Below are 13,211 nucleotides of genomic sequence, written 5' to 3'. Positions count from 1 at the left end.
ACCTTTGATGTCAGCAAAGTTCCTGAATGGCAAGCTCCTTTCTCTACAGCTCCATCCTGTCCTCTGATAGGGCCCACTTCAGTTGTCTCCTGACACGTGCAGACTGCTTCTTTCCCTCCCACCCCAGCTTCCCGAGTCTAAGCCATCCCACCACAATCGCTGGCCTCACCAAAGAGCTTGCTCATGATGCTGTCTTCCCAAGCTGTTCCTGTGGACAGCCTCTACCCATGCCGTGATCATGACATGTACACACCCCAGCTAAGCAACTGGGTCTCCCGGGGTTCCTCCCTCAGACCAGTACCGCCCTCATGTGGCCTTCCTTTTGCCATCCCAGGACTGCAGCGCCCCCCCCCCCCCCCCGTGTCCTTTGCGCATATTAGCACTCATGGGCACCATTTCTGTATACTAGTTCAGCACACTCTCACGTGCCATAGTGATCTTTTAGTTCACCATCAAACCCCCAGGGCCTCACTCTGCCCAAAGTTTCCATGTATTCCTCAGGCCATTCCCTCATGCCCACCCTATCTCTACACATCAGCACACCTACGTCCCCAACCTTAAGTTCCTCCTCTTCCTCTGGAGATGCTGTCATCCAAAGAACATGCCCATAAATCCCGGCACTCTTTCCCCAGACATCACATTCACAGCGAGCAGCCCTCTTTTTCCCTCAGGCTTGTTGGTTTCAGCCTTCACTAGGATCTTGGGTTGGGAGCTGCTCATACGTCCCTCAGCATCTCGCATCCTTCCACTGCTGTTATCAACTGGCCTTTTCCACCTCAGAACTCTGCCCCTTCCCAGTCCATCTTGACCATCAGATACTATGGGTTCATCTGCTTTGACACAGTGGGCTGCAAAGGTCCCTTCTCCAACACTATGAATCTACTGAAGCACAGAAAAGTTGAAGTAACATTACATACAGTGAGTAACATACCTACCACCTACAATCTGTGGACATTTTCCTGCAGTCAGATTCTGTGTCTTCAGGTTCCACATCCAAGGTTCCAGGGACAAACCAAACATCCTCAGAAATGTACAGACTCTTGTCTGCACCCCTTGATCATGACCATCCGGTATCATTTGCATTGTTTGCTAGTCATCTAGAGATGATGTCAAGTATGCAGGACATGGGTAAGCACTATGCAAACACTACAGTCTTAGAGGGTGTGTCCTCACGCTTTGGTGCCCCAGTGGGGTTCTAACCACCCAGGATACCGAAGGACAGAGACTGCATTTTCACACTGGTCCACATCTCTCCTCTAGTCCACCATGGGCTTAGCATATCACCTGCTGCAAACTGCAGCATGCTCATCATTAGCCAGAGCTCCATGTTAGTGGAGGTTCAAGCAACAAGATGGATACAAATCTGTGCTGTACAGTTTCAGCTAATGCAAACTCCAACCCTAGTCAAGGCACAGAAAGGTACCGTCACCTAAGAGCCTCTACCGTGTCTGCCAGTCAAGATGGAAACCATGCAGTGAACTTCAGAGGCCAATGGCAGGAGCATGTCTGGATGTGGGAGGGGACTATCTAGGTTTATCCTTCACCTGCTGTCACATAATTGTATCTACCAGACTGTTCACTTTTTCCTGGTCAATCAAACTACACTTCCTTGGCCTCTTATGTCCCACTGTTGACAAAATGCTGAAAGGTTGTTCACCACATAGGAAGCCTGACCCCTTAACCCTCCAGAGAGGCCCTCGCTCTTGTCCATGGAGCCCTTGGAGGCCCACACTGAAGGCAGCAACATGAGAGAAGAGGCTGGTGTCAGATTCCAGCCAGAAGGACACTGCAAGGACACTCCTACTGGGCATTTTTGTGGGTGAATTTTGTTATGTCTGTCCAGAACAGAAGGGAGATAGCAGACATTCCTGCATGACACAAACTGTTGTAAGAAATGGGTTTAGGCTGTGATTAAAAAACAGAAGTTGCGTGTCAGGCGTGGTGGCGCACGCCTTTAATCCCAGCACTCAGGAGGCAGAGGCAGGTGGACTGCTGTGAGTTCGAGGCCAGCCGGGTCTATAAAGCGAGTCTAGGACAGCCAAGGCTAACACCGAGAAACCCTGTCTTGAAAAATAAAAAAAGAAGTTGCCACTTGGTATGGCTCAATGGTAGGATTTGCTGAAGGAGGATCATGAATTCAAGGCCAGTCTGGGCTACATTTAAGCCAGGCAGTGATGGCTCACTCCTTTAATTCCAGCACTCAGGAGAAAGAGGCAGTCTGATCTCTGTGAGTTCAAGGTCAGCTTGGTCTACAAAGTGAGTTCTAGGACAACTACGCAGAGAAGCCTGTCTTGGGAAAAACAAAAACCAGCAGCAACCCCCCGCCCGCAAACAAACACACACACACAAACACACACACACTAAAAGTTATAGTATATGGTACAGACTCCCTACCAGGTGGTAGGCAAGAGTACAAAACACATTCTGAACAGCAAAACATCACTGGCAGAGCTCAAGATAGGTTCTGTGGTTGAACCAACAGCTCTGGGGAGGACAATAGGATGTGCCAGAAAAGCAAAGTTTGGGGGACAAAAACAAACAAACAAACAGGCCAGTCTGCAAAAGCAGAAAGGAACAAAGAAAGCTAAAAAGAATTAGCATCAGGAGGGCTGGGGAAACAGCTCAGCAGAGTGCACTGGCTGCTCTTCTACAAGACCAGGATTCAATTTCTAGCAACCATGTGATAGCTCATAGCTGACAGTAACTCCAGTCTGAGGGGATCTAACACCATCTTCTGTCCTCCAAGGGTAGCAGATGTGCACAGTGTAGACATACATTCAAACAAATCACCCATATATAATAAAAATAACTTTTAAGGGCTGGAGAGATGGCTCAGTGGTTAAGAGCACTTGACTGCTCTTGCAGAGGTCCTGAGTTCAATTCCCAGCAACCACATGATGGCTCACAACCATCTGTAATATGATCAGATGCATACTGTATACATAATAAATAAAATTTTAAAAAAATAACTTTTAAGAAGATTAGGTAATAGGACTCTAAAACTCAAATGGTAAGACTGAAAATTTTAAACCTATCTTTTGGTAAAGAACAAATAGTCAGGTGTGGTGGCAAAGGCCTTTAATTCTAACACTCAAGAGGCAGAGGCAGAGGCAGGCGGATCTCTGTGAGTTGGTAGACAACTTGGTCTATAAAAGGTTCCAGAACAGCCAGGGCTGTTATACAGAGAACTCTGTCTTGAAAAACAAAAGCAAAAAACAACTAACAGAAAAAACAGTATTGTATGCATGGAACTAACAGAAGCAAAAAGCTAAAAGCCTGCTCTGGTTCTGAGGGAAAGAGCCTCCTGTTAGGGTTTCTTTCTTTCTTTTTTTTTTTTAAAATTTGTTTACTTTTATTGTATGTGCATTGGTGTTTGCCTGCATGCATGTCTGTGTGGGGATATCAGATCTTGGAGTTACAGACAGTTGTGAGCTGCCATGTGGGTGCTGGGAATTGAACCCGGGTCCTTTGAAGAGCAGTCAGTGCTCTTAACCGCTGAGCCATCTCTCCAGCCCGTTAGGGTGTCTATTGCTGTAATAAATACCATGAGTTGGGGAGGCTTTATAATCCACATCACAAGCCATCACTGAAAGAAGTCTGGGCCAAGAACTCAAGCAGGGCAGGAACCTGGAGGTGGAGGCCGAGCAGCGCTGCTTACTGGCTTGCCCGGCCTGCTTTGCTACAGCACCCTGGACCACCAGTGCAGGGGTGGCACCATCCACAATGGGCTGGGCCGATCCCCACTGATTACTGGGTAAGAAGATGCCCTACAGGCCTGCCTAAATCCAATCCTACTAAGGCACTTCTCAACTGTGGCTCCTTCATCTCTCAATGGTTCTAGCTTGTATCAAGTAGACACAAAATCAGACACAGGATCCATGAGTTTGGTACTCAGAACATGTCCTGGCTGGCTGTATCCATACGCAGGTAAAGAGCAGGCTCCCAGCTGCTCACTCAGCAGGGATAATCTACCTGCAGAGCAGAGCTTGAGGCCATCTTAGGCCCTTTCCTGTGCTAGAAGGCTTCACAGAGCCTAGTACTGTAGTCAGTACCCCCCACCCTACTCACTTAAAGCAGTGCTGTTCACCCTGATGCACTACTGGCTATCACAAGATATAGGGAGCCTGCCTTGGAGACGACTGTCCACATACACCCTAGACTCTTAGCTTAACACAAAATGGACCAATGCAGCCCTTGGTCTGAGAAGTACGACTGAAGGCCTTGGTGCTGAGAGGGCTACCTGTAACAAGTCTATTTCCCACTATCCACAACATGGAGGATATGTGCCCCTCTGATAGACTGAAGCTTCTCATAACACAATGTTTCTGAGACAGACATGTAAAGGCAATAAACTGGCTGGGTTAATATCAATTTAACACAAGCTAGAGTCATTGGAGAGGAAGGAGTCTCAATTGAGAAAATGCCTCCCTATGATCAGGGTGTAGACAAGCATGTAGCCATTTTCTTAACTAGTGATAGATGGGGGAGGGCCAAGCCCATTATGGGCCACCCCTGGGCTAATAGTCCTGGGTTTTATAGAAAGGTTGAGCAAGCCAGTATTACAGTACTTCTCTATGGCCTCTGCATCAGCTACTGCCTCAGCATTCTGCTAGGGTAAGCCAGGAGCATGCCTTTAGTCCCAACATTTGATTTAAGGCCAGCGGCCGCGCGCGCACATGTGCATACTCTTGATAAAAAGTGATGTGGAAGCATAAACCACAAATAAACCCTTTTTCCCTCAAGTTGCTTTGGTCACAGTGTTTCATCACAGCAATAGTAACCCTGACTTAAGACAGGCAGTGAGGGCTGAAGACATGGGTCAGTGGTTAAGAGCACTGGTTGCTCATCCAAAGGGCCTGAGTTCAACTCCCAGCAACCACATGGTGGCTCACAACCATCTATAATGAGATCTGATGCCCTCTTCCGTCCAATGCTCTCTTCTGTCATGCAGGCACACATTCAATAAAGTGTGTGTGTATGTGTGTGTGTGTGTGTGTGTGTGTGTGTGTGTGTGTGTGTGTGTATGTATGTATATATATATACACATACATATACATATATATATATATATATACACACATATACACATATATATATATATATATAAAATCAGTGAATGGGAACTCATAAAAACACACTGAGATCTGGCCTTAGAACTGATAGTCTGGGCCAGTGTTTGCCCAGCACAATCTTCAGACAGACCACAGGAATGTCTACCAAAAGCAGATCTGAGCCTGTCTTGGAGGCTCAGGCACTAGGTGAGGTGGTGGCCTGACTATAGACCAACCTGCTTCCTTAGCCAGCCCTACCATCTTTTGTCACATTAGGTGGGTAAAAGACACAGCCAAAAACCACATCATGATACAAATGATAAATTATATTTATACAGTAAATAAGTATCAACAGTTAACACAAATCAAAACCAACCACCAGCCCGGGGACTGAGAAACAGCTTGGGTGACATCCTTCAGGGTGTTCATCAGGAAGGGCATGGTGGCACGTGTGCAACACACATGGCAGTGGCCAGAGGCTTCATGATCAGTGCAGTGGGTAACTGGGACATGCGCTGGGTGGCCTGTGGGTAGAGGAAGCCTAGTGGCTATTGGGATGGGGCCTCAGTCAGAAAGGCTCTTGTCTTCGCAGCATAATCACTGGCCCCCAGCAGGCAGTTCTGGCCCTGGCCTATGCAATCTGAAAAAGCGCAATCTGGAACGGTGCCTGGCTCCCCTGTCCCATGATGCCTCCACCTCTCCATGGCAGGAACCCAGCCACCAGCCTTCCTGAATAGCAGAGCCCAGGCCTACCCATAGGCCTCTGGTCCTAGGAGGAGTAGGTAGTTAGAAAGGGCCCTTGGCTTGTGGGGCCTAGGAGCAGCATGTGGGCTCTCAGACTTAGGAGAGCTTGAGTGCAGTCCTCTCTCAAACAGTAACCACTGAGTCATCCATGTGGGCGCCAAGGGACAAACTTTCTCTGGATACCAAGAGGGGCTGGCAGGTGGCTGGGTGCCCTCAGAGCTTAAGGTTAGAAGTCCATATTACAAGGCAAGGCAGAAAGGCCAGCCACACAAACTGCCAGGACCAAAGGCGGGGGTGGGGGTGGGGGTGGGGGTCCTTTCTCTGAAGAAAAGCAAGTCTGTGGTCTCTAATTCAGGATTTAACACTTTCCTTAACAGTGAGTAAGTAGAGTGAGGGCAGCAGGAGTTGGGAGAGGAAGGGTAGTATCAGTGCTTGGCTGTTAAAAACCTATGCCATGTAAGGACTTTTTTTGTCTCCAAAATTGGATGTGGTTACTTGCTGGTCAGCAGCCTGAGTTGGAGCTGGTAGACAGACAGATCAGGGTCAGTCCCTGTCCTGACTCAGCTATGGGGACCATCCCTGGTGGCCTACAGGCCCAGAAGTGCACATACAGCCACCCCCATTTTCACACAGTCTCATTAACCTGAGCATGATGGTGGGGCGGCCAGCCGCACTTCTGGTCTGGAGTAAACACAAGTCCCTGGCAATCCCTGCATGCCAGGGACAAAGAAAGGAATTAGTGATAAAAACTGGCAAGTCACAATCATGCGTTGTTTTTCCTTTTAACACTAAGATGTCAATATACTAGTAGCAAAAAAGCCTCTCAGATCCAGGCAAAAATGTCAAAAGAGTCAGTTGATTTGGTAATTCATCAAAAGAGCTGAGGAAAGGAAAAAGGCAACTGGAGGCTGGGGGTTTTTGTTATTGTTGGAAGTTTTGTTTTGTTTTAATAAAATTCGTTTTGTGTAATCAAATTTCGGTATTTCTTTCCTATAAAGAATTTGCTTAGTTTTCCATAAGGCATATTTTTGTCATCCAAATATCTCTTCTTTTAAAGTTTTCTTACAGTTAAAACCATAAATAAGAGAAATTAGACCACTAAAATAATACATGCCAAGACCTTAATTCAGCCAGACTTGGTCAATTCTATCAAAACTAGACAGTTAAATAAGAACCACCTTATAAAAATATTAGCCAAAAAAAGACTATTAGATAATTCTGCAAACTCAAATATGAAACTGTACTCAACAAAATGTGCAAACGTGCACAAGCACAGAGCCACGGGGCAGGGTCGCGCTCCAGTCAGCTTAAAGCTCCACACTGGTAGTAGTGTCTACCTTGGACTCACATGAGTCAAAGGAAAATAAAATATGCACAACCACTTCCCAATGGTCAGTGTCGAGTGGGGCCAGAGCTTTAACTTGTCCACACCCTAAAGATCACTGGGAGTAGGACACACACAATGTGACTGTCCCAAGCCCCGGGCTAGATAGCATCCCAGAATCTTGGGCAACACTGATAACACCTCCGCCTTTCAAGACCTCAGTGGAACAAGGTCAGAGCTGAGCATTTAGGAAGAAACATAGGGGCCCAGCTAGGATGGTGAAGCCGCCTCACCTGTACTCCAACCTGAAGGTCTGGACGATAGCAACCACCCTTTCACCAGGAAGCTGGACCCGAAGCTCTAACACCCCTACCACCATGTTCTCAGCCACTACACAAATCAGAGTGAGTCCCCACTTGACATCCTTGGGCTCGGCACTCTGGGTGTTCACTCAGGCAAGGCCCAGCCTGAGCACTAGAGAAGGAAAGGGTTTGTTGTGCCTGTTGCCTGAGCTGCTGACGGAGGAATGCCCACATTGCCTACCACGTTCATTGTTGTAGAGCCCAGTGGTGTCATCGAGGAGCCACTAGCCCCTAGTGCTGACTGTGGGGCTACTGAGGGTATGGGGGCCACAGTCTCCACCCCTGGGCCAGACCCAAAGGAAGTGCTGCTTCCCAGGACAGGGCTCCCCCGAAGCTGGTTCAGTGTCAGTGGCTGGGGCTGGTTGACCTGGAAGGGGTTGACAGGGGCTGGGGCAGCAGCACCTGGTAAAAGAGAAAGGAGAACACAGGATGAGTCACTGGAAGACACTATCCCTTCAGGACAAGTGTCCGGGCCCTGTCCTGTCTCCACACTTGGCATCCCAACACTATCTGTAAGGCAGGGCTGTGCTCTGTATAGTAGAGTCCCTAGGAGACAATGGCAAAGCTCTAAAGACTGATGAGGACAAGAAGCTGTCCACTGTACAGAGATAAACAAGACAGAGACAAAAGCACACAGGCTTGGATATTCTAGCACCCCTGGAAAAGTGGGGACCCAGACTGCTGCCAGCTGCCCTACTCTGTCTGCCGACTGTGGCTACAGGTGCCGGGAAGGACCTTGCAGTATTCCAGGACATACACACCGGAAGCATGAAGGCTGCTGAAGTCTCTCATCCCAGTTTCACCCAGCTTCTCTAAAGCCCCTCAGCCAAAAGGCTCTTCCACCTGTTGGTGAAGTAGCTGGTGGGTCTTTCCAGAGCACATGGACTGCTCTGGAATTCTCTGAGCTTGCTAGGTCCCACACAACAATGTGGCCTTCTCATCAATGGGTGGCAGTTAAGACACCGCAACAAAGAGGAGGTTGCTGTACTCAGACCCACTCTACGTGGGTATATTTCTACCAGGATCATTATAGGATCTGATGTGACCTTGGGTTCAAGAAGACAAAGGGGCGCTGCAGCCCTACTCAGGAATGGCAGATCCAGATCTACCCATAAGGCCCAGATATCTGCCAAACCTTCCTCAAATCTGGCCATGGCCCCTAGTAGGCAAGGCCCGCCACAGTGCTGGAGCCCCTCACAGCTCTTGGGCAAGAATGGGCACCTGACTAGCTGAGGATCCAGGTCCTGTCCAGCTCCACCCACAGCAACCTTGCTCTACAGATACCATGGGGTGGAACTTAGAAATTCTACAGATCCTGCTTCTGCCCACAGGCCTCAAACCCCAGCTTCTGGAGATCCTCCTCCTCTACCGAATCTGAGACAAAGCCAGGTCAGGGCTGAGACTTTTAGAGACACATTTCTACTCTTCAGAGGCTTAAGTCTGAATCTGTGCAAAGCAAGAGAAAGGGAGACATACTCGATGAAGAGCTCAGCTGAAGAGATGTGGAAAGAGGAGGGGGATGTGCAAGAAGAGTGGTTCAGACCCTGGAGCTAAAAGGGGGATTGGTAACATCTTGAGAACGGTTACTTAGCTCAGTATACCTGAGATGTGATGCTCGTGGGTAGAAACAGGTAAGAATGGGTAGAAGAGGGTAGAGAGGGAGGTGGGGGGTTGGAGGTCAGAGCTCAGAGCCCAGAGCCAGGCTGTGGAGACCACAGTACTGGGCCTGTCCTCTGGCCACTACAGTACTCCAAACATGCTGTGTAGAATCCTGTGCCAGGTACTATGACAAAGGCCCTTCAGCATCGAGGGGTGGCTCATGTTTAAGGGCTGTGGTGCTGCTGCTTCTACAACAAGTGATAGACAGGGCAGCCAACAGCCTCCACTAGACCCAAAGCTAGCACTAGTATGAGTCTTTCTGCAGGGGCAGTTTCCAGACAGCTTCTACAACATGCTCTCCTCCTGAAAGGTTCTTTCCTAACCTTACCCCTTTCAAAACTGCAGTATCTACAGCCACCCCACCAGGCCTAGAGACAAATAGCATGTGGAGTTTGCGAGGGTTCTGCCCCTTCCCAGCCGCAAGCCAGCAGACCCTGAGAGAGAAGTGCCAGAGGCCGGCCTCAGACAGCACAGCAGCTGTGTATTTGGTCAGCACATTCCTACCTGGTGCCAGGAAGGGATTGAGGGACTGGGCTGGTGGAGCAGGCTTGGTCACCAGTGAGTCCAGATTCACCAGAGCTGCATTTGGGCCAAGGAAGGACTCAGGTGTTTTCCGGGCACTGCTAGGCTTACTGGAGGCAGAAGTCAGAGGCTGAGACTCAAAGAGGTCAGGGCTTGTGGTTCTGCTGTCCTGGGGTGGTGCTGAGGCTCCTGACTCGGCTGCAAGACAGGGACAAAGCAAGCTGTCTTCTGACCCCTTGTTTATACTATTGTAAAGAGTGCACGCACGCGTACACACACACACACAGTAAATAAGTGAACAAATAAAATAAATGTAATTAATAAATAGTTAAGTGGAAATGAAAGATTCATAAAAATATACATAGCATAATCTTCCAAAAGATTAAGATATAATTTGGCATTGACAGCAAAGCACAGATGTACACTTGCTTACATTCATTTTCTAAATTTTCTTTCTGAATTATTGTTAGCAGGTGCAAACAAACTTGAGTGAGATATCTCAATAGATAAAGTCTTGCTGCACCAGAACGTGCACCCCACTCCAAAACAAAGAGTCAGATACATTGGCTCATGTCTGTAATCACAGCATTCCAATGGCAGGAAGAGTAAAATTTGCTGGAAACGAACACACACACCTGCTACTTCTAAAATCAACCAGGTGGTCAAATAAAAAAACAGAAACAATCTTTACCTACCTGGTTTTTTTGAAGTTCGAAGGTTGTCGAATTCAGAAAAGTCATCTTTAATTGTACCATTGAAATTACTGAAGAGTTCAAAGGACCCTAAGGGGACAGACAAGCTGGTGACTGAGGGTATCTCTTTCCACTCCCCAGCACAGCAGGTACCCAACTTGCATGGGGATAAGGAGTTAAAACAGGCCATAGGGGCTTCTCCCAAGTGCTCCCCATCATAGTATAAACTCGGGGCCAGATTCAGTCACTTAGTGGATAGGCAACAGGTGGAATCAGGGATCCTGAAAGCACACCACCACCTCCACCATCCGACTCCAAATGTAGTTAAGGGCTGGCAGTGTAGGAAATAAGTATTGGGCTGGACACTCAGATGTCATGTGGAAAGTGTCCCCAAGGAGTCCTGAAGCCAGCCTGCAACCCAAGAAGGAAATGCAGAACTCTTTTGGGGCCCAATGTAGCACCTCTTTCAATTGTGGGAATATAAAAGGGCCTGTAATGCCGGCTCCCATCTGGGATGGGAACAAATGGTCAGCCAGCCAGCTCCTGCTGGTGCACCAGGAGGAGAAATGGTAAAGCTTCAGGGATCAGGCTGAGCAAAGTGACCACCTGAGGCAGAACTGGGCTTGGCAGCTCCCCAGGCATCTGTTGTTTTCCCAGCACTGGAGGCAGGCTGCTGTGAGGCAACCCAGGGGTCTGAGTTCTTGGGGACAGATTCCATGCTGGCTGTGGTAGGCACACCCCACGGGTCCACAGAGGCAGCTGGCTTGGTACCTGTAGAAGTCAAGAGTTAAAATTCAGAACAGAGGCTAGAAAGTGGTAAAAAAGTGTTCATTGCTTTTGCACAGGACCAGGATTTGGTTCTCAGAGTTCACAATAACATGTTCACAACAGTCTGTAACTCCAGTTCTAGGGGATTTAACATTCTCTGGCCCCCCTCAGGCATATGCACAAAAATGGTACACATAAACATAGAAACTCACATGTCCCACACACAATCACACAAGTTAAAACAAACAAACAAACAAACAAAGCCTTTAAATGCAATAGTGCACTGAACCTGGAATTGTCAAGCCAAATCAACCCCCTCACTTGGGGAGGGGGGGTGCAACCACAGTAACACAGAAGTTAACTTAATAAAGTTCTAAGCAAAAGGGCTAAGAGCAGAGATACAATGGCAGTCAAATATGTGCCCTACCAACTAAGGCAGCCCCCCAAAGGGTGCTACACCATGCCAGGAAGACTAGGCAGTTAAGAAGAGTCCAGAGCCTTCCAGACAACAGGAAGCATCCCTGGAGACAGTCCTCTAGTAAGTGTACAGAAGGCGAAACCAAAAGACCTTCTGAACACTTTCCACCACGCAGGGGCTCACAGGGGTCCCCCAAGCCAAAAGAAGCTATAAGGAACAAGTATATTTCCACTACAAATGCAGGCTCCACCCCGGACATGAAGTTTGGCAGCCTTCATCTGACCCTGCAGAGCTCCCCAGAAGCACTCTCCCATCAAACGGCCTTGGGTGGGCTCTGCTCTCTAATAAGTGAGTATCAAGTAAAGAAGGTAACAGATCAGGTGCCTCAGTAGTAGAACACTTCCAATCTATGAGTAACAAGGTTAACTTGGTGGGTCACAACTGCATTTCACAAGGTGGGACAAAGATGGTGGGACAGTTCGGTCAGTAAAGGTGCCTGCAACCAAGCCTGGCAGTGCGAATTTGAGCCTCAGGACTCTGGTGATAGAAGAAGAGGGGCAACTTCCACTAGTTGTCATATGACCCCTACACATGAGCCCCTCCAAACACACAAGAACAAAAACCTTTAAATGTGGAGGGTAGAGAATATTTCTGTGTATATCTAATGTTAAATGTCAAGCTGTTGTGTGGATTTTTCAATTACTATGTAAAAATAGGAAACCAATCATCCTTTCTTGCAGAAGACAAGAATGGTTAAACACCGCTACATTTCTAGGTCCGCCACACAGTGCCCTGAACTGTGTAATGTGCTCCTGCTCTGCCTTTAATTTATCATACCTTAAAACAATACACTAGATAACTGTGCCAGATTTCTGAATTTATTATACTAATAAGGTGTGTGTGTGTGAGTGCACACACGTGCTTTGTTTACTACATACTTTATCTGTGGATTAGCCTTTGTTGATGAGTACCTGAAATGTATCTATGAAAAGGCTCACAAATAATGACTCTGGTAGATCCTGGGTGTGCTTTGTGTGGCTGCCTATTCCTGTTCACATCCCTTTGTTCTGTGCACACACAGCAGCTGCTAGACCACAGGTTCCTGCACTTTCAGCAAGTGCTAGCAGAACTGTGTGCATGTTGATTCTAGCGGTCATTAGCTCTCTAAGCAGGTGCTGCCACCCTGGAACTTTCTGATGTACCCTAGTTCTTCCATTTGTGCCAAAGTGGTACATGTAAAGTCTATTCTGCAGCAGTTTTATGTTTCCTTGCCACAGCCTCCTCCTACAGGTCTATGTCTTTCAGCAAGCATCCTCTAGGTTATCTCCTGTCTGACTCGCTCACCTCAGAGCAGGGGTTACAGTGGCCCTTCATCCATCTCAGCTCTGGAGGGCTTTATCACTGGGCTCCCTAGTCTGTTGCGCTGGCCTACTTTCTGATGTCCTCCTCTGCACACTATTACCTTCACACACATATGGTAATGATGCTGCTCTTCCCTCAGAGCAGTCTCACATATCTTAGGCTGGCCTCAAATTCACTATGTGGCTGAAGATGACTTTAAGCTTCTTTTTGTTGCTGTTTTTCGAGATAGGGCTTCTCTGTACAGCTCTGGCTATTCTGAAGCTTGCCCTGTAGGCCAGGCTAGCCTCAAAGTCACAAAGATTTGCGGCC

The 13,211-nt window shown here is 48.0% G+C and overlaps 1 protein-coding gene across 21 annotated transcripts in view; it reads right to left on the bottom strand.

The window, feature by feature from the left end:
* Positions 1-5,356: 5,356 nt before the first annotated feature.
* The window catches only part of EPN2 (epsin 2), a 65,597-nt gene continuing 57,742 nt past the window's right edge, over positions 5,357-13,211 (bottom strand). For 17 of the 21 annotated variants that reach the window (XM_084760890.1, XM_084760881.1, XM_084760879.1 and 14 more), the window contains 5 exons: positions 10,961-11,125; positions 10,358-10,444; positions 9,645-9,860; positions 7,663-7,883; positions 5,357-5,575 (listed from right to left, as the gene is read on the bottom strand). In XM_084760890.1, the coding sequence (XP_084617016.1) occupies positions 5,480-5,575; positions 7,663-7,883; positions 9,645-9,860; positions 10,358-10,444; positions 10,961-11,125 (785 nt within the window). In that variant the 3' untranslated portion in view covers positions 5,357-5,479. Of the gene's footprint in view, positions 7,884-9,644; positions 9,861-10,357; positions 10,445-10,960; positions 11,126-13,211 lie in introns of all 21 variants that reach the window. The other 4 variants (XM_084760885.1, XM_084760887.1, XM_084760889.1 and 1 more) reach the window with 1 other exon arrangement.

The sequence above is a fragment of the Acomys minous genome (assembly GCF_964271855.1).
Source record: "Acomys minous genome assembly, chromosome: 16".
Taxonomy (NCBI): Eukaryota; Metazoa; Chordata; class Mammalia; order Rodentia; family Muridae; genus Acomys; species Acomys minous.
The sequence above is the reverse complement of the archived record's forward strand: the minus strand, read 5'-3'. Positions and strand labels throughout refer to the sequence as shown.